The 25,030-nt window shown below is 42.7% G+C and overlaps 1 protein-coding gene across 2 annotated transcripts in view; it reads right to left on the bottom strand.

Moving 5' to 3' along the window:
- Positions 1-25,030, bottom strand: part of LOC115137415 (zinc finger protein 69 homolog) — a 48,754-nt gene that overhangs the window by 7,086 nt on the left and 16,638 nt on the right. Inside the window, exon 7 of one of the 2 annotated variants that reach the window (XM_065024815.1) lies at positions 12,119-12,931. In XM_065024815.1, coding sequence (XP_064880887.1) covers positions 12,119-12,931 — 813 coding nt within the window. Of the gene's footprint in view, positions 1-11,758; positions 12,932-25,030 lie in introns of those variants that run through there. The other variant, XM_029673734.2, reaches the window with a different exon arrangement.

Raw genomic sequence — 25,030 nt, 5'->3', positions numbered from 1 at the left:
CAAAGCGGAAACAGGTTTTACATTTTACAGTTGGCATGTATTGCCACGGTGGAGGCACTACAGGAGTCTTGGTGGTGGAGGGGCTATGTACTGGCAGGGGAAGACTTACATGCAGTGCCTTTGGAAAGTATTCAGACCCCTTGACTTTTCCACATTTTGTTACGTTACAGCTTTATTCTAAAATGCATAAAATAAAATAAATCCTCAGCAATCTACACACAATAACCCATAATGACAAAGCGAGAACAGGTTTTTATTAATGTTAGCAAAAAACAGACTCCTTATTTCCGTATTCAGACCCTTTGCTATGAGACTTGAAATTGAGCTCTGGTGCATCTTGTTTCCATTTATCATCTTAGAGATGTTTCTACAACTTGATTGGAGTTCACCTGTGGCGAATTCAACTGATTGGACATGATTTGGAAAGGCACACACCTGTCTATGTAAGGTCCCACAGTTGACAGGGCATGTCAGAGCAAAAACCAAGACATGAGGTCATAGGAATTGTCTGTAAAGCTTTGAGTCAGGATTGTGTCAAAGCACACATCTAGGAAAGGGTACCAAAAAAAAAGTTTGGAACCACCAAGACACTAACTAGAGCTGGCTGCACAGACAATCTAAGCAAACGGGGGAGAAGGGCCTTGGTCAGGGAGGTGACCAAGAACCCGATGGTCACTCTGACAGCTCTAGAGTTCCTCCTGTGAAGATGGGAAAACATTCCAGAAGGACAACCATCTCTGCAGCACTCCACCACTCAGGCCTTTATGGTAGAGTGGCCAGACGGAAGCCACTCCTCAGTAAAAGGCACATGACACTCCGCTTGGAATTTGCCAAAAGGCACCTAAAGACTCAGACGATGAGAAACAAGATTCTCTGGTCTGATGAAACTAAGATTGAACTCTGGCCTGAATGCCAAGCGTCACGTCTGGGGGAAACCTGGCACCATCCCTACGGTGAAGCATGGTTGCGGCAGCATCATGCTGTGGGGATGCTTTTCAGCGGCAGGGGCTGGGAGACTAGTCAGGATCGAGGAAAAGATGAACAGAGCAAAGCACAGAAAGATGCTTGATGATAACCTGCTCCAGAGCGCTCAGGACCTCAGACTGGGGCGAAGGTTCACCTTCCAACAAGACAACGAACCTAAGCACACAGCCAAGACAACGCAGGAGTGGGTTCGGGACAAGTCTCTGAATGTCCTTGAGTGGAACAGCCAGAGCCCAGACTTGAATGAAATCGAACATCTCTGGAGAGACCTGAAAATAGCTGTGGAGCAACGTGCCCCATCCAACCTGACAGAGCTTGAGAGGATCTGCAGAGAAGAAGAAACTCCCCAAATACAGGTGTGCCAAGCTTGTAGTGTCATACTCGATGCTGTAATCGCTGCCAAAGGTGCTTCAACAAAGTACTGAGTAAAGGGTCTGAATACTTTTGTAAATGTGATATTTCCGTTTTTTATTTGATTTAAAGTAGCAAAAATGTCTAAACCTGGTTTTGCTTTGTGATTATGAGGTATTGTGTGTAGATTGACGAGGAAAAAAAACAATTTAATCAATTTTAGGATAAGGCTGTAATGTAACAAAATGTGGAACAAGTCAAGAGGTCTGAATATTTTCTCAAAACGGCCTTTCTCTGTTCTTCTTTGATGTCAGAAAATAAATACCAGTTGCGGTCTCACTCCGATTTACTTTAAATGATTCCTAAAATCAGAACAGATCACTCCGTGGTCTTGGAATTCTCTCCAGACCAGCTTGAAACTACACAATCTTGTTTCCTTGGAGTTTAAACGTTTGGTTGACTCACATGTTACTGAGGAATGCGATTGTCATTAGGACTTGATACGGTGGTACATATGATTGATTTAAAAAAAGAAATATGACGTTTGTATGTTTCTGAAATTGAAATGTATGTTTGTGATTTTAAAACTTTTTTTTTTAAATGATGTCTAAGTTCTTATCTGATATTTGTCTCAAACACTGTTCCCCCCTGCTGCTGTCTTGGTTGGACCAGGTCTCTCTTAAAAAATAGATTTTTACCTCAATGAGAATAACCTGGATAAATAAAGGTTGAAAACAATATATGCAGTACCAGTCAAAAGTGTGGACACCGCCTCAATCTGGCCTCCACAATCACCCGACCTCAACCCAATTGAGATGGTTTGGGATGAGTTGGACCGCAGAGTGAAGGAAAAGCAGCCAACAAGTGCTCAGTATATGTGGGAACTCCTTCAAGACTGTTGGAACAGCATTCCAGGTGAAGCTGGTTGAGCGAATACCAATAGTGTGCAAAGCTGTCAAAGGCAAAGGGTGGCTACTTTGAAGAATCTTAAATATATTTTGATTTGTTTAACACTTTTGGTTACTCCATGATTCCATGTGTGTTATTTAATCGTTTGTCTAAACTATTATTCTACAATGTAGAAAATAGTACAAATAAAGAAAAACCCTGGAATGAGTAGGTGTGTCCAAACTTTTGACTGGTACTGTATATATCGTTTTTATTTTCTAGAATCGTAACATTACTTGCTACAATGATGATGGTGGGATATTTTCTCCCAGCAGTTTCAATTCAGCTAACGTTAGCTAGCTACATGTTGACAGCTAGCTAATGGCATTTATATTAACTTCATCAGATGGTTAACTATCGAATATATTTGTTTTCCCCATCTAAAGCGGTCTTATGAAGCTAGCCAGTTGATAAGTTGGTATGAATGACAGAGGCCAGCTTGCAGCTGTCAAATTAGTTTGAAATGTACCATTGTTAAACGGTCATGCCTTTTCACAAAAAAAATCTATCTACATGAATAAAATACATGACTACCTTCAAGTAGTTTTATTGTAGTACTTCAGGCAGAGTAAAGTTACTTTGCAGAAATGAATTATCTTTTAACTACTTCCTGAGATGTGATTGATAGAACAATTCAGCCAATGGTTGCAGCAATAGGCGGCTGTGGTTTTGGTTGATTGGTCAGGAGTAAAAGGTCCTGCCCCCAAAGCTGCGCAAACCAGTTTTATTTTGTATTATGAATCTCTCTACAAATGTACTAAACGTTCTACAAGCTCAAGACTCTCCTGGTAATGTGACAACAGTGACAGAACTCTGCATGCGTGCAGATAAACAATCTGCAAGTGTATTTTGATTCACACAGAATATTCATAGTCGTAGTAAATGGACTTGTAATAATTCTGAAAATAAATGATGCTTGCAAATCTTATTGAATGTATTCAAGTTACATTGACATTTCATGCATTATGATACAAGCTTTAGAAATTAAATGACATATTTCTGAATGTACTTGCAATTACGAATTTCCTGCGACAACGACATTTAAAATAGAAAATCACAGGGTTCTGTAAGTATTATCTCATTCTCTTATAGGAATGTGCGACAGGGAATGTGCGACAGGGATTGCGCAATATAATAACGACGGCCTTCTGCAAAATGTACTTCTTGCCCTTCCTCTGTATCAGTCGAGGATCTGGGCCTGGGACGACTGGCTAGGACACTCTCGCATTGTCCTCTCTGCACGCTCCCCCTGCGACCTTTAGTTCTAGTAGCTATCGTTTCCTCCGCGATGCCCCGTTTTCTTTCTGGCATTGATTATTTCCAAACGAAACACTCCATTGTCATCGTCTACGAGTTTACAGATCTGTCATGGCTGCATTCGCTAGCAATTCCATAATGGAGGCTATTTGAGTGTGAAAAACCATACAGTTAACCATTGTTAATTAACCATTACTTGTTGTAAGAGGAGACGGGCTCTCACACTCACTATTACTATGTATATACACAGAAGACGGAGGCTTAAGCTTTGTCTTTTCTCTATTAGATTTGATCAACTCCTGCATCCTCTCTCCTCAGTCCTCTCTGGCCTCCTTTTGAAAAAGGTCAAAGGTAATCGAGGAGAGGCAGTGAGGAGAGGACAGGGAAAGTGGACATCACACTTTAATAGAAAAACAACATTGGATGTTCTAAGTCCATAACAATGCTTAAACCACATGAGACCACTTCTGAGGTCTGGGAAAATCTATGAAATGTTGGTTTTTGAGTGTAGTTACCCTTTAATTGAAGCGCACAGGCACCTAGCACTGTTTGATTAGTGGCATTTCTGTAGCACATGAGAGGAGTTTGCAAAACAAATGTCCACTGAATTGAAGCACATAATCATTCTGCCAGGTAGTGTCACGAACTGGCTCGAAGTCCATAACAAAAAGGGAGATGGTAGAGATTAGGAAAAACAAAAATATATTTATTAACTGAAGTAACGTAAATACAATTAACAACGGTGTGTGTAGTCAGTAATCAGTAGTGTAAGTGAGTGGTTGCGTGCATTAATGTGATAATGAGGGGTGTTGAAAGGTGCCAAAGCGAACAAACAAAACGGCCACAAAATGCCACAACCAAAATCTAACAGTGTGTCTCCATGGAGAGCGTCTCCTCAATGAATGTGGAAGAGGTGTATTTATCCCGGGACACAACCCAGCCCAGGTGTCCCATTTTGCTGACGACTCTCCCGGCTCCGCCCACCGACATCCTATTAAGAAAAACGAGAACAAAGAGAAAGAATTCGGCAGACAGAGTGGAAGGGTCGTCACAGTAGGCATAGGCTACTTTGTAGCTAGTTAACATTCGGCAGACAGAGTGGAAGGGTCGTCACAGTAGGCATAGGCTACTTTGTAGCTAGTTAACATTTGGTTGTACTCTTGGATTGAGCAGACCTTCCCATACAATTCTGATTACTCCATGAAGGACATAACTCTACCATTCCAATTTACAATATAATTTAAGAACAAAACACCCTTTTCAATCATCTTTCCCATAAATACAGGTATTTTATCAACCAGCACATTTGAGTTCAGCCATAATATTTGTTGTAATATTTGTTCTATCCTTTTAGGGGGATGCAATTGACATTGTAGCCAATTAATTAAGAAAAACAAAAGCAAAGAGAAAGAATTCGGCAGACAGAATGGGGGGGGGGTCGTCACAAATGAGACATGGCAATCTGCACAAAGGCAAAAAGGCGATTTTTAAACAATGGATGAGCTTTTCTTAGTAATCTACTTGAGAACCATTTAGGGTTCAAATAAAACTTTTGAATAAGTGAAACTTTGAGAGGTTTAGTGCTTTTATATTTAATCATCTCAACCAACCCAATTCATATTCATTATATAGATAGGCACATTTTATTTTGTCTGCTTTAACATCCCAGATAAAGCGAAATATTTTTTGCTCATATGATTTGAAAAACGAATCATCAGGAGTAGACAGCGTCATAAGTAAGTGAGTAAACTGAGATATGACTAAGGAGTTAAACAGGGAAATTGCTCCATAAATAGACAGGTATTTACCTCTCCATGGTTGCAGGATCTTGTCTATTTTTTCTAAGTTTTCAATTGAAATTCATTGTGGAGAGCTTATTTATATATTTTCTGATATGAATACCCAGTATGTCTACTTCACTATCAGCCCATTTTATAGGTAAAATGCAGGGGCATGTAAAAGTTGTATTTTTTAAAGATTCAATACGTAATATTGTACACTTATCATAATTTGGTTTTAGTACAGAAAAAGAGTACAGAAAAGTTATCTAGCTCTTCAATGAGACATTGCAGGGATCTAGCTTGCAGACTTAATATAAAACTTGAGTCATTGGCATACATGGACACCTTTGTGTTTAAGCCTTGGATTTCTAATCCTCTAATGTTGTTATTGTATCTGATTTCAATAGCTAGCATTTCAATGGCCATAACGAATAGATATGGTGACAGCGGACACCCTTGTTTTACTCCTCTTGACAATTCAAAACTCTAAGAAGTAGCCGTTATTTACTATTTTACACCTGCAGTTGCTACACATTTTTTTTTACCCATTTTACAGGAGAATTACCAAAATTGAAAAAATATAGGCATTTATAAATAAATCCAGTCTTTATCAAATAACTTTTCAAAATCCTCTATAAATACTATCCCTGGCTTTTGTTTCATGATGTTCTATTATTTCTAGTAGTTGTCATATTGTATTTATTGTCCATGTAGAAAACCTGTCCGATCAGGATGAACAATACTTGGTAAAACCATTTTAATTCTGAGTGCTATGCATTTCGCTACTATTTTTGCATCACAACATTGAAGTGTCAGGGGCCTCCAGTTTTTTAGATCGACTGGGTCTTGTTTTAATAATAGAGAAATCAGACCTTCCGGCTGAGTACCTGACAGACTACCATTTCTATAGGAGTAGTTAAAAATCGAACAATGGTGCTATGATTAGATTAAAAAAACACATGATATACTTCTACCGGTATGCCATCAAGCCCTGGGGTTTTCCAAGACTGAAAGGATTTAATAGCCTCAAAGTTCTCCCTCTGTAATTTGGCCTTCGCACTGATCTTTCTGTACATTTGTTCATTTTCCATTTTTTAAATATTATTTGGAAAGAATTCCTTACCATAATCTTAATTCAGTGGGATAGGGTGGGATGGAAAAGAGAACATCTGCCTAAAATAATTAGCTTCCTCTTTTAAAATATAATTCGGAGAATCATATATGACTTCGTCTTCAGTAACGAGTTTCTGAAAATTATTTTTGTTAGCGTTCCTGTATTGGAGATTCAGGAAGAATTTTGTGCATTTTTCTCCATATTCCATCCAGTTTGCTTTATTTTTGTAATAGATCATATTAGATCAATCTTGAATAAGGTTCTCAAGTTCTTTTTGTTTTTCCCCTAACTTATTTTGTATCTCTGTACTATTGCTTTTATTGCTATCTACCTGAAATTTTAGTTCATGGAATTCCCTTGTCTTGTTTCTTTAGACAGAAACCTCTTATTTTTATTGATGAATATTGAATTGAATGACCTCTGAATGTACATTTAAAGGTATCCCAAACAATAAGGGGAGTTGCTGAACCTATATTATACTAGAAAAAAATTGGTTATAAATGATTTTGTCTTAGTTAAAAATAAGTTGTCCTCCAGTAAACTTTGATTAAATTTCCAATATCCCCGTCCACATGGAAAATTATGTGAATGTTATGTGAATGCCAATTAGATGATCCAATCGCATTCTGTCTCCTATTAAAACTTTTTAAACCTTTGATGAAAGAGACAAAGTAGTCAGGATGACTAGCTTGATTAAGTCTCCTCCATGTATATCTCACTAGATCAGGGTTTTTTAGTCTCCAAATATCCACTATTTCTAATGTGCCCATAATATTTGTGATTTCCTTAAGGGCACGGTGATGGTAGTTTGTAGAGTGATTACCTTTACGGTCCATTGAGGTACTTAACACTGTGTTATAGTCTCCTACCATAATGATTAGATAATTTATTGCCTGTAAATTCAATAAATTGGTATTCATGTTTTCGAAGAAGTATGGATCATCCTGATTTGGACCATATAGATTAATGAGCCAAATCTCTTTTTTGTCCACTTTCATATTCAAAAGGATCCACCTTCCTTGCGAATGATTCCCGACTATTTGCACATTCAGATTGAAATGTTTGTTAATTAATATCATCACACCCTTCAAGTTCCTTTGTCCATGACAGAAAATTATTTCACCACCCCATTCCTTTTTCCACGCAACTTCATCTAAGGATGTAGAGTGAGTTTCCTGTAAACAGTATATGTTATATTCCTTTTCTTTTTGCCATGTAAAGACGGATCTTTTTTAAATAATCTGCTAAACTACAGTGCCTTGCGAAAGTATTCGGCCCCCTTGAACTTTGAGACCTTTTGCCACATTCCAGGCTTCAAACATAAAGATACAAAACTGTATTTTTTTGTGAAGAATCAACAACAAGTGGGACACAATCATGAAGTGCGACATTTATTGGATATTTCAAACTTTTTTAACAAATCAAAAACTGAAAAATTGGGCGTGCAAAATTATTCAGCCCCCTTAAGTTAATACTTTGTAGCGCCACCTTTTGCTGCGATTACAGCTGTAAGTCGCTTGGGGTATGTCTCTATCAGTTTTGCACATCGAGAGACTGAAATTTTTTCCCATTCCTCCTTGCAAAACAGCTCGAGCTCAGTGAGGTTGGATGGAGAGCATTTGTGAACAGCAGTTTTCAGTTCTTTCCACAGATTCTCGATTGGATTCAGGTCTGGACTTTGACTTGGCCATTCTAACACCTGGATATGTTTATTTTTTAACCATTCCATTGTAGATTTTGCTTTATGTTTTGGATCATTGTCTTGTTGGAAGACAAATCTCCATCCCAGTCTCATGTCTTTTGCAGACTCCATCAGGTTTTCTTCCAGAATGGTCCTGTATTTGGCTCCATCCATCTTCCCATCAATTTTAACCATCTTCCCTGTCCCTGCTGAAGAAAAGCAGGCCCAAACCATGATGCTGCCACCACCATGTTTGACAGTGGGGATGGTGTGTTCAGGGAGATGAGCTGTGTTGCTTTTACACCAAACATAACGTTTAGCATTGTTGCCAAAAAGTTCCATTTTGGTTTCATCTGACCAGAGCACCTTCTTCCACATGTTTGGTGTGTCTCCCAGGTGGCTTGTGGCAAACTTTAAACGACACTTTTTATGGATATCTTTAATAAATGGCTTTCTTCTTGCCACTCTTCCATAAAGGCCAGATTTGTGCAATATACGACTGATTGTTGTCCTATGGACAGTCTCCCACCTCAGCTGTAGATCTCTGCAGTTCATCCAGAGTGATCATGGGCCTCTTTTCTGCATCTTTGATCAGTCTTCTCCTTGTATGAGCTGAAAGTTTAGAGGGACGGCCAGGTCTTGGTAGATTTGCAGTGGTCTGATACTCCTTCCATTTCAATATTATCGCTTGCACCGTGCTCCTTGGGATGTTTAAAGCTTGGGAAATCTTTTTGTATCCAAATCCGGCTTTAAACTTCTTCACAACAGTATCTCGGACCTGCCTGGTGTGTTCCTTGTTCTTCGTGATGCTCTCTGCGCTTTTAACGGACCTCTGAGTCTATCACAGTGCAGGTGCATTTATACGGAGACTTGATTACACACAGGTGGATTGTATTTATCATCATTAGTCATTTAGGTCAACATTGGATTATTCAGAGATCCTCACTGAACTTCTGGAGAGAGTTTGCTGCACTGAAAGTAAAGGGGCTGAATAATTTTACACGCCCAATTTTTCAGTTTTTGATGTTAAAAAAGTTTGAAATATCCAATAAATGTCGTTCCACTTCATGATTGTGTCCCACTTGTTGTTGATTCTTCACAAAAAAATACAGTTTTATATCTTTATGTTTGAAGCCTGAAATGTGGCAAAAGGTCGCAAAGTTCAAGGGGGGCGAATACTTTCGCAAGGCACTGTATTACAATTATAACTGGCTATACTTATTTTACCTCTTACCATAACTAGATACTATTCTCAGTCTAAATTGACCATAATTAGTGCTTGTAAAGTTACTGCCATCAGAGGTATTATGACGGTCAAAACTAGAGCTTTCATATGTCTGATATTTAGAATTCAAGAAATAGGTTCTAGCAATATTTATTTTATTCCCTTGCCTGTTTGCCTGTGAGCCAATACCACAGATGTTAGAAAATTGAAACAAGATATTATGTGTGTAGTAAATCTGAGTAGGTTGATGTGTATGATATTGGATGTAATTTATGATGTGTGTACAATGTCTGTATAAGAGTAAGACTATAATGTGTGAAGTCCAAATAAATAATAACTCTGCCAATTTGCATGGTTGAGTGTCTGTGTGTAACATGTAGTGTGTATAGCCTTAATATTAATGATGATAATTGTAATCCATATCACCATCATAGTTGCATCATAATTACCTTTAACATGACTGAAAAACACATCCCAGCATTTACATAGCAATTGACATCTCTTTCATGATCATGTGAAACCTTGCATTACTCTAGAGACGGCTTCACTACAGTACAAATGTATTTCGTACAATAAGCTATTATTCCCCAATGCCCCAATTCTGATATCTTCCCCTTGCTTGTTGTAAACATCTATAAACTTGTAGACAAATACATTTAAAAAATATACAAAGAATAAACACATTAAATTATAAAACAGTTTGACAAGAGGGAGAAGAGAAAAGAGGGTGAGAAGTGAGCGAGATTAGGTGTGTGTGTATGTATGTATGTATGTATAAGTCCATATGTGTAAGCAAGCTTGTAATTGAGTACGTGTGTGTTCATATCCACTTCATAATGTTCAGATATTTTTACAGTTCCCATACCTTCTTTTCTTTCGTAACCTGAAGTCCCTGTAGAATTTAGTACAGCCATGGTGTTATGGAGCTGTCTCGGAATAGCTGTCCATCTATAAAGAGTTTGTCCATAATGATAAAGACACACTTACCCTTCTCCCTTTGTTGTTTTTGTACTGGATGCAGTCTCTTACGAGATTCGTTTATCTCCCTTGGAAATTGGTCATTGAGACCGAATTTGGTCCCTTTAAGCTCCCTTCCCCTGCTTTTGATCAGCTCCTTTTGTTGGTAGTGTTCAAATTATGCGATGATTGGTCGGGGACCCATGGTCTTGTCGCTCTAAGCTCCAAGTCTGTGTACTCGGTGGAAGGCCACCTTGTTTACAGTCTCTATAGGAAGTTTCAAGGCGGATTGCATGAATTCTCTGGATTATTCGATGGGTCCTCAGGAATCCTAGAAAAAAAAAATTCACGCATGCTACGACTTTGTTTGTCTAGTAGCGACTCCATCACCCTGTTTTCCCTGAATCGACAATCCTTGTTGGAATCGTGGATTTTTACCTTGGCTGTGAGTGTCTTGTTTTCTCTTTGGAGCGTAATAATTTCACTCTGGCTAAACTACAAACTCCCCCTCAGCCCTGCTACCTCCTCACACAACCTTTCCAGGGTTGCATGGATTCCAGCCAGAGCACTAGCCTCTATTTCAACGGTAAGCAAATCGTCCGTGTCTGTAGATTAATCTGTTTTTCTTTTTTGTTGTTGTTATTTTGTGAGGTAGTCGGACCTTTCCATGATGGAGTATGTTGTTCCTCCATTGCGTAAAGCTGTTGGTAATTGTCGATTTCCCTCAGGATCTCCTTAGTATCCAGGTTGGCTCTTTACTGCAACCAGTTGATTTACATAAAGATAACAAGTATTTCCCACAACGACGACTGGTGTCTGTAGTACAGCCACCTAGCACTCGCGGAACACACGCAAAGGAACACAAACTTGCAGTCCCAGCCTTAACGGCTAACCGCATCGTGGAATCCTTAGCAACAAAACTTTAGTTCTGGTTAAAATTTGTTTAATTAAAATGTTTTAACATAAACAACGAACCGAGTGTAGACAGTACAATGTTCTGTTGCGCGCTCTGATGACGTATCTGATTACGAACAGTACTGTTCCTATTTTCCTATCCCCTAATTGTTTGAAACATGGACGTTTTGTCATATGAGGCATGTCTTACCTTGATTTAAAGTAACACAGCCAACATCCCACCATATAAACAGGGAGTCAATGCACACTGAAAAACAAGTGGGTATAGGTGTATAACTGCATATACCCTACACTACTGCAAAGGACGGACTTTTGCCCAAATAAGAAAAGCCCACGGAGAACTAGACAAATCAAGACACACCACTTCCGTTTAACACTGAAAAGAAAGGATCTCATTGGTTGCCGTCAAAGCTCAAAGGGTGTGGCTAAATTAAAAAGGTACGCTGTTCTTTGTTCTTATAATACATGTCAAATCTGCTATGATCAGTATCTTTCAAGCTGTGAGCAATTTGTTTAGAAAGAACAGTGTTAACAAGAATAGAGTAGAAAGTTATAGAACAACTTTATTCCATCATCACCTCAGCAAGGTACATTTTCAACTGTTCTTGTTTTAGCCTAGGTTTATGGTCCTCTAAAAACATGTATTTACGCAAGCCTGTTTCAAATGACAAGTTAACAAAGGGTTAATAAGGGGTATGTGGTTAATTACCCTCTTACCCCAAGACACTTCACAATATAACCATGTCAGCTAAAGAATGGTTTCCTGACATCCCCTGTGTACATCTCAAGCCACACTGCTACGATTTCTCCCCATTGTGGACACTCCTATGTCTGATGAGGTTACTCCGGAAGGGGAAGCTCTTGTAACATAGTTTGCACTTGAAAGGCCTCTCCTTGGTGTGAACGGTCTGATGCTCCTTCAAATAGTTTGCCCTAGTAAAGTGCTTCCCACATGTGGCGCAGCTGTACGGCTTGTCGCAGTCAGTCCTAATATTCGGCCTCCCACGTTGTGACCCAATGACACCAGAGGAGGTAGAAGCAGGAGTTTTTGAGCTCCCTCCTTGACCACTTGCCATTGTTTGGGTGTTGCTGGGATTGTGTGCTATGTTATAGGCTAAATACTTCTCGTGGTGAATGCCCATCCTGACCCGGTCTGTATTGGTGGGGTAACCATGAGGTAACTGAGGAAGGCTAGACCCAGGTCCAGGATTTCTATGAACCCAGTCACTAGGCAATAGACAAGACCCTGAAGGAGAAGACAAACTTGCTGATAGACTACCACCAGGGGGGTCTCCCACCACTCTCTGTGAAGACTGAAGCCCAGGGTGACCTGCTCTGTTCATCATGGATACTGTGGTGTTTTTATCATAGGAACAGGAGGGTCTATCTCTATCAGCCCCAGGCCCTGCTTCATCCTTGCACTGAGACTGTGAAGAGAAGGGTCGGGGCTGCAGACTGGATCCCTGACTGGAGCCTCCGTCTCTCTGATGACCACCAGGACTGAGGTTGTTCAGTCCACCTGTCCACTGGTTGTGTTCTGTGTGGTGGTGGAGTCTCTGTCCCTCGCGGTTCGGTTCTGGTTCTGACTCGGGGAGGAAGAGCGACGGCTCCTGATCCAGGATCCTGATCAGGGGCCAGGTTTTGTGACACGCCGCTTCAGAGGTCCAGTCTCTCCCGTCAGCAACACTGGGCATCAGCAGGTCCTCATGGACCGCAGACTGTAAACACAAATTGTACAGAAGAGCAAATAAAGGTTATATAAAATAAACTCTTTATTGTAGACACAGAAACATGACATGATATTACAAAATATTAACCACAGTCAAGCCCATCTCTAAACACTGTGATTCAAGTACCCAACAATATGGAGCCAGTGGAGTTTATTATAAAAAATTGCCATATTAAGTATAATGGAAACTCAGTCCCTGCAATGATACAAAAATAACCAAGTCAGTCAACACATTGTTAACTTTGACCATTTTGTTGAAATTAAATACAAACACTCACATAAGTACTTTGCATGTGTGTGATGCGTCTAGTGCCGTAGTGTAGTGGTAGTTAGTGATTGCCGCCTGCCTGCTTGTTGCTTGCTACTTTATGCTTTCAGCTACTGCCGCTGGCTAACCCCAAGCAACTCTGTGTAGCAAAAGGAGGAGCCATGTGCAGTGCATTCAAAAAGTATTCAGACCCCTTTCCTTTCTCCACATTTAGTTATTTTACAGCCTTATTTTAAATGGATTAAATAAATAAAAGTCCTCATCAGTCTATACACACTACGCCATGATGACGAAGCCAAAACAGATTTCTAGAAATGTTTGCACATTTATAAAAAACAAAAACAGAAATACCTTATTTACATAAGTATTCAGACCATTTGCTATGGCACTCAAAATTGAGCTCAGTGGCATCCTGTTTCCATTGATCATCCATGAGATGTTTCTACAACTTAATTTGAGTCCACCTGTGGTAAATTCAATTGCTCGGACATGATTGGGAAAGGCACACATCTGTCTATATAAGGTCCCACAGTTGACAGGGCATGTCAGAACAAAAAAAAAGCCATGAGGTCGAAGAAATTCTCCATAAAGCTCAGAAACAGGATTGTGTCGAGGCACAGATCTGGGCAAGGGTGCTCAAAAAATGTCTGCAGCATTGAAGGTTCTGACTCAGAGCAAAGACCAAACCACAAGAACCCTCTATGCTGATGACTGTGCCCTACTTGCACACACAGAGGCAGACCTCCAGTATTTATCAGACAACTTTGATAAAGCTTGGGAAAAAACTGGAATCATCAACCATCGCCCTGTCCAACTCAGTGGTCTCCAGCATCCACCTAAGTGGAACCGAGCTCCAGAATGTAGCCCACTTCACATATCTGGGGAGCACCATCTCCAAGGACGGCTCACTTGACCAATAAATAACTAGCAGAATTCAGAAAGCAAGCCAGTCATTGGGAAGGCTGAGGAACAGGATAACACCATCACTCTTTCCACAAAAGTGAACATCTACAATGTGGTAGTCATCATAACTCTGTTGTATGGCTGTGAAACTTGAACCCTGTACAGTCGCCACTTCAAACAGTTGGAAATATTCCATACACAATCTCTGAGATCAATTATGGGTATCCGGTGGCAAGTCAAGGTCTCCAACCTGGAGATACTGCAGAAAGCGAACAGCACCAGAATTGAGGCTACCAAAAACACAACCTCAAGTTCTGCAATATCCAGCCCAGCCAACTCACAGACATTTCCTCTACCCGATCCATCTGGCACTCAAACGCTCACCGAGGTAGACAACTTTGAGCGGGACAGAAACAACTATCTGCAGCCAGAGAAAAGCGTCATACTCGCACAACCACGCTCACGACACCACCAAAAGCACGTCTGTCCCTCATGCTTCAGTCTGCTCTTCAAAACTGACTCCTGAGCAACTCAAGAGCCCACAACAGAAATGACATCCACGAGTCGTCATCGTCGAAACCGACGGACTACTAGAGAGATAAGGGAAATTCAGTCCCTGCAATGATACAAAAATAGCCAAGGCAGCCGACATCTAGTTAACGTTGTATTTAACAAAATGGTCACACATACTCACATAACATGAAGTATAGTACTTTTATTGCACAGAATGATATGTGACAAGTAGAATAACTTTTGTCACTATGGTAACACTTGACCTTTTCTGTAAATCTGGTGCCCTCGCTTTGATAAAATTAAATTTTAGAATACTTAGGAAAAGGTTCAACATTACAGTACACACATCTTTACTACTCCATGTCAAGTAAACATTAATTAAGGCACGATCATTATCTGACTATAAAACACCAGTATCAAACTAAGGTTGTCACTATTTTTACAGACACCATCACACCAACCATCACCATATAATCTACTCTGCCTCATCATCATAATAATACATTATATTTGGCAGATGCCTTTCAGGGAAATCTTACATTAAAAGTAGGCCTACATTAAATAAAGTGCTGTACGAAAGATCATAAAATCAAGTGCATCAATCCAATTAATATTTAAATAAAGGACCAGATGAAACAGGTCAGATAAAAAGAGGGAGGAATTGGGTAGAGGATACGAATACGGTTTAGGGTAAGGTTTTATGTTTAAGGGGTAGGATTGGGAATAGGATACGGACCCGGTTTTGGGTGCGGGTTAGGGGGACACATACAGTGCATTAGGAAAGTATTCAGAACTTTTGACATTTTCCACATTTTCTAAAACGTTACAGCCTTATTCTAAAATTGATTCAATTGTTTTTTCCCCTCATCAATCTACACACAATACCCCATAATGACAAAGGCAAAACAGGTTTGTAATTTTTTTGCAAATAAAAAATAAGTAACAGAAATATTCCCTTTACATAAGTATTCAGACCCTTTACTCAGTACTTGGTTGAAGCACCTTTGGCAGCGATTATAGCCTCAAGTCTTGGGTATGACGCTACAAGCTTGGCACACCTGTATTTGGGGAATTTCTCCCATTCTTCTCTGCAGATCTTCGCAAGCTCTGTCAGGTTGGATGGGGAGCGTCACTGCAAAGCTATTTTCAGGTCTCTTTCAGGTCTCTTCAAAGATGTTCGATCAGGTTGAAGTCCGGGCTCTGGCTGGGCCCCTCAAGGACATTCAGAGACTTGTCCCAAAGGCACTCCTGTGTTGTCTTGGCTGTGTGCTTAGGGTCGTTGTCCTGTTGGAAGGTTTACCTTTGCCTCAGTCCTGAGTGCTTTCGATCAGGTTTTCATCTAGGATCTCTCTGTACTTCGCTCTGTTCATATTTCCCCACAGCACGATGCTGACACCACCATGCTTCACCGTAGGGACGGTTCCAGGTTTCCTCCATATGTGACGCTTGGCATTTAGGCCAAAGAGTTTACTCTTGGTTTCATCAGACCAGAGACTCTTGTTTCTCGTGGTCTGAGAGTCCTTTTCGGTGCCTTTTGGCAAACTCCAAGCAGGCTGTCATGTGCCTTTTTACTGAAGATAAGCTCTGGCCAGTCTACCATAAAGGCCTGATTGGTGGAGTGCTGCAGAGATGGTATCCTTCTGTAATGTTCTCCCATCTCCACAGAGGAACTCTGGAGCTCTGTCAGAGTGACCATCAGGTTCTTGGTCACCTCCCTGACCAAGGCTCTTCTCCCCTGATTGCTCAGTTTGCCCTGGCGGCCAGCTCTATGAAGGGTCTTGGTGGTTCCAAACTTCTTCTATTTAAGAACGATGGAGGCCACTGTGTTCTTGGGGAACTTCAATGCTGCAGAAATGTTTTGGTACCCTTCCCCAGATCTGTGCCTGGAAGCAATCTTGTCTACCAACAATTCCTTTGACCTCATGGCTTGGTTTTTGCTCTGACATGCACCGTCAACTGTGGGACCTTACATAGACAGGTGTGTGCCTTTCCAAATCATGTCCAATCAATTGATTTGACGAGGTGGACTCCAATCAAGTTGTGGAAACATGTCAAGGATGATCAATGGAAACAGGATCCACCTGAGCACAATTTCAAGTCTCCTAGCAATGGGTCTGAATACTTATGTAAATGTGTTATTTTTAATTATAATGCACAAAAAAATCTCACCCATCTACACACAATAACCCATAATGACAGTGACAAAAAAGTGACATTTTTGCTAAATGTATTAAAAATGAAGTACAGAAATGTAATTTACATAAGTATTCACACCCCCGAGTCAATGCTTTGTAGAAGCACCTTTGGCAAAGATTACAGCTGTGAGTGTTTCTGGGTAAGTCTTTCAGAGCTTTTCACACCTGGACTGTGCAACATTTGCCAATTATTCTTTTCAAAATACTTCAAACTCTGTCAAATTCAGGGCTTGCCATAGACTTTCAAGTAGGAACATTCATTTTCCACTCAGGAACATTCATTGTCTTCTTGGTAAGTAATGCCAGTGTAGATTTAGCCTTGTTTTAGGTCATTGTCCTGCAGAAAGTTGTCTGGTGGAAAGCAGACTGAACCAGGTTTTCCTCTAGGACTTTGCCTGTGCTTAGCTCTATTCCGTTTATTTTTATCCTGAAACTCCCCGGTCCTTCACGATTACAAGCATACCCATAACATGATGCAGCCACCACAATGCTTGAAAATATGGCGAGTGGTACTCAATAATGTACTGTATTGGATTTGCCCCAAACACAACAGTTTGTATTATGCAGTATTACTTTAATGCTTTGTTGCAAACAGGATGCATGTTATGGAATATTTGGATTCTGTACAGGCTTCCATCTTCTCACTCTGTCTATTAGGTTAGTATTGTGGAGTAACTACAATGTTGTTGATCCATCCTCTGGTTTTTCTTATCACAGCCATTAAACTCTGTAACTGTTATAAAGTCACCATTGGCTTCATGGTGAAATTCCCGAGAGGTATCCTCCCTCTACGGCAACTGAGTTAGGAAGGACGCATGTATCTTTGTAGTGACTGGGTGTATTGATACACCATCCAAAGTGTAATTAATAACTTCCTCATGCTCAAAGGGATATTCAACGTCTACTTTAAAAAAATGTTTTTTTTACCCATCTGTCAATAGCTGCTCTTCTTTGTGAGGCATTGGAAAACCTCCCCACTATTTGTGGTTGAATCTGTGTTTGAAATTCACTGCACGGCTGAAGGACCTTACAATTTTCTGTATGTGTGGAGTACAGAGATGAGCTGGCCATTAAAAAAATCAAGGTATTATGTGACTTGTTAAGCGACTGTTTACTCTTGAACTCACAGTTGAAGTCAGAGGTTTACATACACCTTAGCCAAATACATTTAAACTCAGTTTGTCACAATTCCTGACATTTAATCCTAGTAGGAATTCTTAGGTCTTAGGTCAGTTAGGGTAACCACTATTTTAAGAATGTGAAATGTCAGAATAATAGTAGAGAGTGATTTATTTCAGCTTTTATTTATTTCATCACATTCCCAGTGGGTCAGAAGTTTACATACACTCAATTAGTATTTGGGAGCATTGCCTTTAAATTGTTTAACTTGGGTCAAACATTTCAGGAAGCCTTCCACAAGCTTCCCACAATAAGTTGGGTGAATTTTGGCCCATGCCTCCTGACAGATGGTGTAACTGAGTCAGGTTTGTAGGACTCCTTGCTCGCAAACGCTTTTTCAGTTCTGCCCACAAGTTTTCTAGAGGATGGAGGTCAGGGCTTTGTGATGGCCACTCTAATACCTTGACTGTGTTGTCCTTAAGCCATTTTGCCACAACGTTGAAGTATGCTTGGGGTCATTGTCCATTTGGAAGACCCATTTGTGACCAAGCTTTAACTTCCTGACTGATGTCTTGAGATGTTGCTTCAATATATCTACATAATTTTCCTTCCTCATGATGCCATCTATTTTGTGAAGTGCACCAGTCCCTCCTGCAGCAAAGCACCCCACAACATGATGCTGCCACCAGAGCCCCAGAGTGAATGAGAGGAGGAGGAGGGCGGCGGAGGGAAGTAGCATGATGAGCGAGTGCCTGTTTTTTCTAAATGTTTTCCATGTGTGATTTTTGTAAATAGTAGATCCTTGTTATGTTAAAGTCTTTAGGAATACACTGTTTGTACATATTTATACCGTGCTTCACGGTTGGGATGGTGTTATTCGGCTTGCAAGCCTCCCCCTTTTTCCTCCAAACATAACGATGGTCATTATGGCCAAAAAGTTATATTTTTGTTTCATCAGGCCTGAGGACAAAAAGTACAATCTTTGTCCCCATGTGCAGTTGCAAACCTAGTCTGTTTTTTTTATGGCGGTTTTGGAGCAGTGGTTTCTTCCTTGCTGAGCGGCCTTTCAGGTTATGTCGATATAGGACTCGTTTTACTGTGGATATAGATACTTTGTACCTGTTTCCTCCAGCATCTTCACAAGATCCTTTGCTGTTGTTTTGGGATTGATTTGCAATTTCCCCACCGAAGTACGTTCATCTCTAGGAGACAGAACACGTCTCCTTCCGGGTTGGAGCGAGCGGTCGCATCCGCACTTCGGTCCGCAGGTAGTATAACTTTTCATTACATTTCATTATAGTACAACGGTTTGATTTGTCTAATCTTAGCAATTTCTTCTTAGCTAGCTACATAGCCGTTATTGTATCAAAGATAATTGCGTAATTATCGTATTTCGTCGTCCTAACGTAGTCTACACTGCTATCTGCCCAGCAGCTAGCCAGCTAGCAAACGTCCACCGTCTACCGAATAGCAGCACTGTAGAAACTATTACACTCAACTGAACGACTTGATTAGTGTAGTGTTAGCTAGCTACATAGTTGTTTTTGCTGTCTTCGTATCCAAGATAATTGTGTAGTTTAGAGTGTGTAGTTTTAGAGTGATTATCTTAATTTATCGAGGTTAGCTAGCCAGCTATTTGTCGTCCTTAACGTAGGAGACACTGCTAGCTAGCCAACAGCTAGCCAACGTCTACCGAATAGAACTTCCGCACTCAACAACCCGGTCGCATTCCGCTTCGCTCCACAGGTAGTATCACATTTTCATTTCATTTCATTACAGTACAACGGTTTGATTTGTTTGATCGTAGCTAGCTACATAGCCGTCTTTGTATCAAAGATAATTGTGTAGTCTAGAGCGATTTTCTAGGTTAGCTAGCCAGCTATTGTCGTTCTTTTAACGCAACGTAATCAACACTGCTAGCTAGCCAGCTAGCCCCCGAATAGCAGCACTGTAGAAACTATTACACTCAACGGAACGACTTGATTAGTGTAGTGTCAACAACGCAGCCACTGCCAGCTAGCCTACAAAGTCAACAACGCAGCCACTGCCAGCTAGCCTACTTCAGCAGTACTGTATCATTTTAATCATTTTAGTCAATAAGATTCTTGCTACGTAAGCTTAACTTTCTGAACATTCGAGACGTGTAGTCCACTTGTCATTCCAATCTCCTTTGCATTAGCGTAGCCTCTTCTGTAGCCTGTCAACTATGTGTCTGTCTATCCCTGTTCTCTCCTCTCTGCACAGACCATACAAACGCTCCACACCGCGTGGCCGCGGCCACCCTAATCTGGTGGTCCCAGCGCGCACGACCCACGTGGAGTTCCAGGTCTCCGGTAGCCTCTGGAACTGCCGATCTGCAGCCAACAAGGCAGAGTTCATCTCAGCCTATGCCTCCCTCCAGTCCCTCGACTTCTTGGCACTGACGGAAACATGGATCACCACAGATAACACTGCTACTCCTACTGCTCTCTCTTCGTCCGCCCACGTGTTCTCGCACACCCCGAGAGCTTCTGGTCAGCGGGGTGGTGGCACCGGGATCCTCATCTCTCCCAAGTGGTCATTCTCTCTTTCTCCCCTTACCCATCTGTCTATCGCCTCCTTTGAATTCCATGCTGTCACAGTTACCAGCCCATTCAAGCTTAACATCCTTATCATTTATCGCCCTCCAGGTTCCCTCGGAGAGCTCCTTTCCTGAGGACGGCTCACCTCTCACAGTTCTGGGCGACTTTAACCTCCCCACGTCTACCTTTGACTCATTCCTCTCTGCCTCCTTCTTTCCACTCCTCTCCTCTTTTGACCTCACCCTCTCACCTTCCCCCCCTACTCACAAGGCAGGCAATACGCTCGACCTCATCTTTACTAGATGCTGTTCTTCCACTAACCTCATTGCAACTCCCCTCCAAGTCTCCGACCACTACCTTGTATCCTTTTCCCTCTCGCTCTCATCCAACACTTCCCACACTGCCCCTACTCGGATGGTATCGCGCCGTCCCAACCTTCGCTCTCTCTCCCCCGCTACTCTCTCCTCTTCCATCCTATCATCTCTTCCCTCTGCTCAAACCTTCTCCAACCTATCTCCTGATTCTGCCTCCTCAACCCTCCTCTCCTCCCTTTCTGCATCCTTCGACTCTCTATGTCCCCTATCCTCCAGGCCGGCTCGGTCCTCCCCTCCCGCTCCGTGGCTCAACGACTCATTGCGAGCTCACAGAACAGGGCTCCGGTAGCCTCTGGAACTGCCGATCTGCAGCCAACAAGGCAGAGTTCATCTCAGCCTATGCCTCCCTCCAGTCCCTCGACTTCTTGGCACTGACGGAAACATGGATCACCACAGATAACACTGCTACTCCTACTGCTCTCTCTTCGTCCGCCCACGTGTTCTCGCACACCCCGAGAGCTTCTGGTCAGCGGGGTGGTGGCACCGGGATCCTCATCTCTCCCAAGTGGTCATTCTCTCTTTCTCCCTTACCCATCTGTCTATCGCCTCCTTTGAATTCCATGCTGTCACAGTTACCAGCCCATTCAAGCTTAACATCCTTATCATTTATCGCCCTCCAGGTTCCCTCGGAGAGCTCCTTTCCTGAGGACGGCTCACCTCTCACAGTTCTGGGCGACTTTAACCTCCCCACGTCTACCTTTGACTCATTCCTCTCTGCCTCCTTCTTTCCACTCCTCTCCTCTTTGACCTCACCCTCTCACCTTCCCCCTACTCACAAGGCAGGCAATACGCTCGACCTCATCTTTACTAGATGCTGTTCTTCCACTAACCTCATTGCAACTCCCCTCCAAGTCTCCGACCACTACCTTGTATCCTTTTCCCTCTCGCTCTCATCCAACACTTCCCACACTGCCCCTACTCGGATGGTATCGCGCCGTCCCAACCTTCGCTCTCTCTCCCCGCTACTCTCTCCTCTTCCATCCTATCATCTCTTCCCTCTGCTCAAACCTTCTCCAACCTATCTCCTGATTCTGCCTCCTCAACCCTCCTCTCCTCCCTTTCTGCATCCTTCGACTCTCTATGTCCCCTATCCTCCAGGCCGGCTCGGTCCTCCCCTCCCGCTCCGTGGCTCAACGACTCATTGCGAGCTCACAGAACAGGGCTCCGGGCAGCCGAGCGGAAATGGAGGAAAACTCGCCTCCCTGCGGACCTGGCATCCTTTCACTCCCTCCTCTCTACATTTTCCTCTTCTCTCTCTGCTGCTAAAGCCACTTTCTACCACTCTAATATTCCAAGCATCTGCCTCTAACCCTAGGAAGCTCTTTGCCACCTTCTCCTCCCTCCTGAATCCTCCCCCCCCCCTCCCTCTCTGCAGATGACTTCGTCAACCATTTTGAAAAGAAGGTCGACGACATCCGATCCTCGTTTGCTAAGTCAAACGACACCGCTGGTTCTGCTCACACTGCCCTACCCTGTGCTCTGACCTCTTTCTCCCCTCTCTCTCCAGATGAAATCTCGCGTCTTGTGACGGCCGGCCGCCCAACAACCTGCCCGCTTGACCCTATCCCCTCCTCTCTTCTCCAGACCATTTCCGGAGACCTTCACCCTTACCTCACCTCGCTCATCAACTCATCCCTGACCGCTGGCTACGTCCCTTCCGTCTTCAAGAGAGCAAGAGTTGCACCCCTTCTGAAAAAACCTACACTCGATCCCTCCGATGTCAACAACTACAGACCAGTATCCCTCCTTTCTTTTCTCTCAAACTCTTGAACGTGCCGTCCTTGGCCAGCTCTCCCGCTATCTCTCTCAGAATGACCTTCTTGATCCAAATCAGTCAGGTTTCAAGACTAGTCATTCAACTGAGACTGCTCTTCTCTGTATCACGGAGGCGCTCCGCACTGCTAAAGCTAACTCTCTCTCCTCTGCTCTCATCCTTCTAGACCTATCGGCTGCCTTCGATACTGTGAACCATCAGATCCTCCTCTCCACCCTCTCCGAGTTGGTCATCTCCGGCGCGGCCCACGCTTGGATTGCGTCCTACCTGACAGGTCGCTCCTACCAGGTGGCGTGGCGAGAATCTGTCTCCTCACCACGTGCTCTCACCACTGGTGTCCCCCAGGGCTCTGTTCTAGGCCCTCTCCTATTCTCGCTATACACCAAGTCACTTGGCTCTGTCATAACCTCACATGGTCTCTCCTATCATTGCTATGCAGACGACACACAATTAATCTTCTCCTTTCCCCCTTCTGATGACCAGGTGGCGAATCGCATCTCTGCATGTCTGGCAGACATATCAGTGTGGATGACGGATCACCACCTCAAGCTGAACCTCGGCAAGACGGAGCTGCTCTTCCTCCCGGGGAAGGACTGCCCGTTCCATGATCTCGCCATCACGGTTGACAACTCCATTGTGTCCTCCTCCCAGAGCGCTAAGAACCTTGGCGTGATCCTGGACAACACCCTGTCGTTCTCAAATAACATCAAGGCGGTGGCCCGTTCCTGTAGGTTCATGCTCTACAAAATCCGCAGAGTACGACCCTGCCTCACACAGGAAGCGGCGCAGGTCCTAATCCAGGCACTTGTCATCTCCCGTCTGGATTACTGCAACTCGCTGTTGGCTGGGCTCCCTGCCTGTGCCATTAAACCCCTACAACTCATCCAGAACGCCGCAGCCCGTCTGGTGTTCAACCTTCCCAAGTTCTCTCACGTCACCCCGCTCCTCCGCTCTCTCCACTGGCTTCCAGTTGAAGCTCGCATCCGCTACAAGACCATGGTGCTTGCCTACGGAGCTGTGAGGGGAACGGCACCTCAGTACCTCCAGGCTCTGATCAGGCCCTACACCCAAACAAGGGCACTGCGTTCATCCACCTCTGGCCTGCTCGCCTCCCTACCACTGAGGAAGTACAGTTCTCGCTCAGCCCAGTCAAAACTGTTCGCTGCTCTGGCCCCCCAATGGTGGAACAAACTCCCTCACGACGCCAGGACAGCGGAGTCAATCACCACCTTCCGGAGACACCTGAAACCCCACCTCTTTAAGGAATACCTAGGATAGGATAAAGTAATCCTTCTCACCCCCCTTAAAAGATTTAGATGCACTATTGTAAAGTGGCTGTTCCACTGGATGTCATAAGGTGAATGCACCAATTTGTAAGTCGCTCTGGATAAGAGCGTCTGCTAAATGACTTAAATGTAATGTAAATGTAATGACGGCTGTGTGGTCGTGGTTTGTACAGATGAACGTGGTACCTTCAGGCATTTAGAAATTGCTCCCAAGGATGAACCAGACTTGTGGAGGTCGACAATTTTTTTCTGAGGTCTTGGCTGATTTCTTTTGATTTTCCCATGATGTCGAGCAAAGAGGCACTGAGTTTGAAGGTAGGCCTTGAAATACAAATTATGTCAATTAGCCTATCAGAAGCTTCTAAAGCCATGACATCCTTTTCTGGAATTTTCCAATCTGTTTAAAGGCAGTCAACTTAGTGTATGTAAACTTCTGACCCACTGGTATTGTGATACAGTGAATTATAAGTGAAATAGTCTGTCTGTAAACAATTGTTGGAAAAATGACTTGTGTCATGCACAAAGTAGATGTCCTAACTGACTTGCCAAAACTATAGTTTGTTAACAAGAAATTTGTGGAGTGGTTGAAAAACGAGTTAATGACTCCAACCGAAGTGTATGTAAACTTCCGACTTCAACTGTATTTAGGCTTGACATAACAAAGGGGTTGAATACTTAATTCCACTTTGACATTATGGGGTATTGTATCTGGAGGCCAATGTAATTGTGTAACACAACAAAAATGTGGAAAAAGTCAAGGGGTGTTAACTGAATACTTTCAAGGCACTGTAGCTATACTTAGAGGACACGGGGGTCGGGGGGTTAAGTAGGACAGAGTCAATGACAGACCACAGGTAATAGGTTATAGGCATCCTTGAAGAGATGTGTTTTTAGGAGGTTTTTGAATGAGAATACTGTGTCTGCATATTGTATGTGTGGGGGGGGGGAGTGCATTCCAGAGCCTGAGGCAGAGCAGTTGAAGGTTCAGGCAACCATGGTGGAGAGGCGGCAGGTAGCCTAGCGTTTAAGAGTATTGGGCCATTAACCGAAAATGTCGTTGGTTCGAATCCTTCAGCAGACTAGTTGAAAAATCTG

This window comes from Oncorhynchus nerka, linkage group LG11, assembly GCF_034236695.1.
Source record: "Oncorhynchus nerka isolate Pitt River linkage group LG11, Oner_Uvic_2.0, whole genome shotgun sequence".
In the NCBI taxonomy this organism is placed as follows: domain Eukaryota; kingdom Metazoa; phylum Chordata; class Actinopteri; order Salmoniformes; family Salmonidae; genus Oncorhynchus; species Oncorhynchus nerka.
Note: the sequence above shows the minus strand (reverse complement) of the source record. Positions and strands in the feature narration are given on the sequence as shown.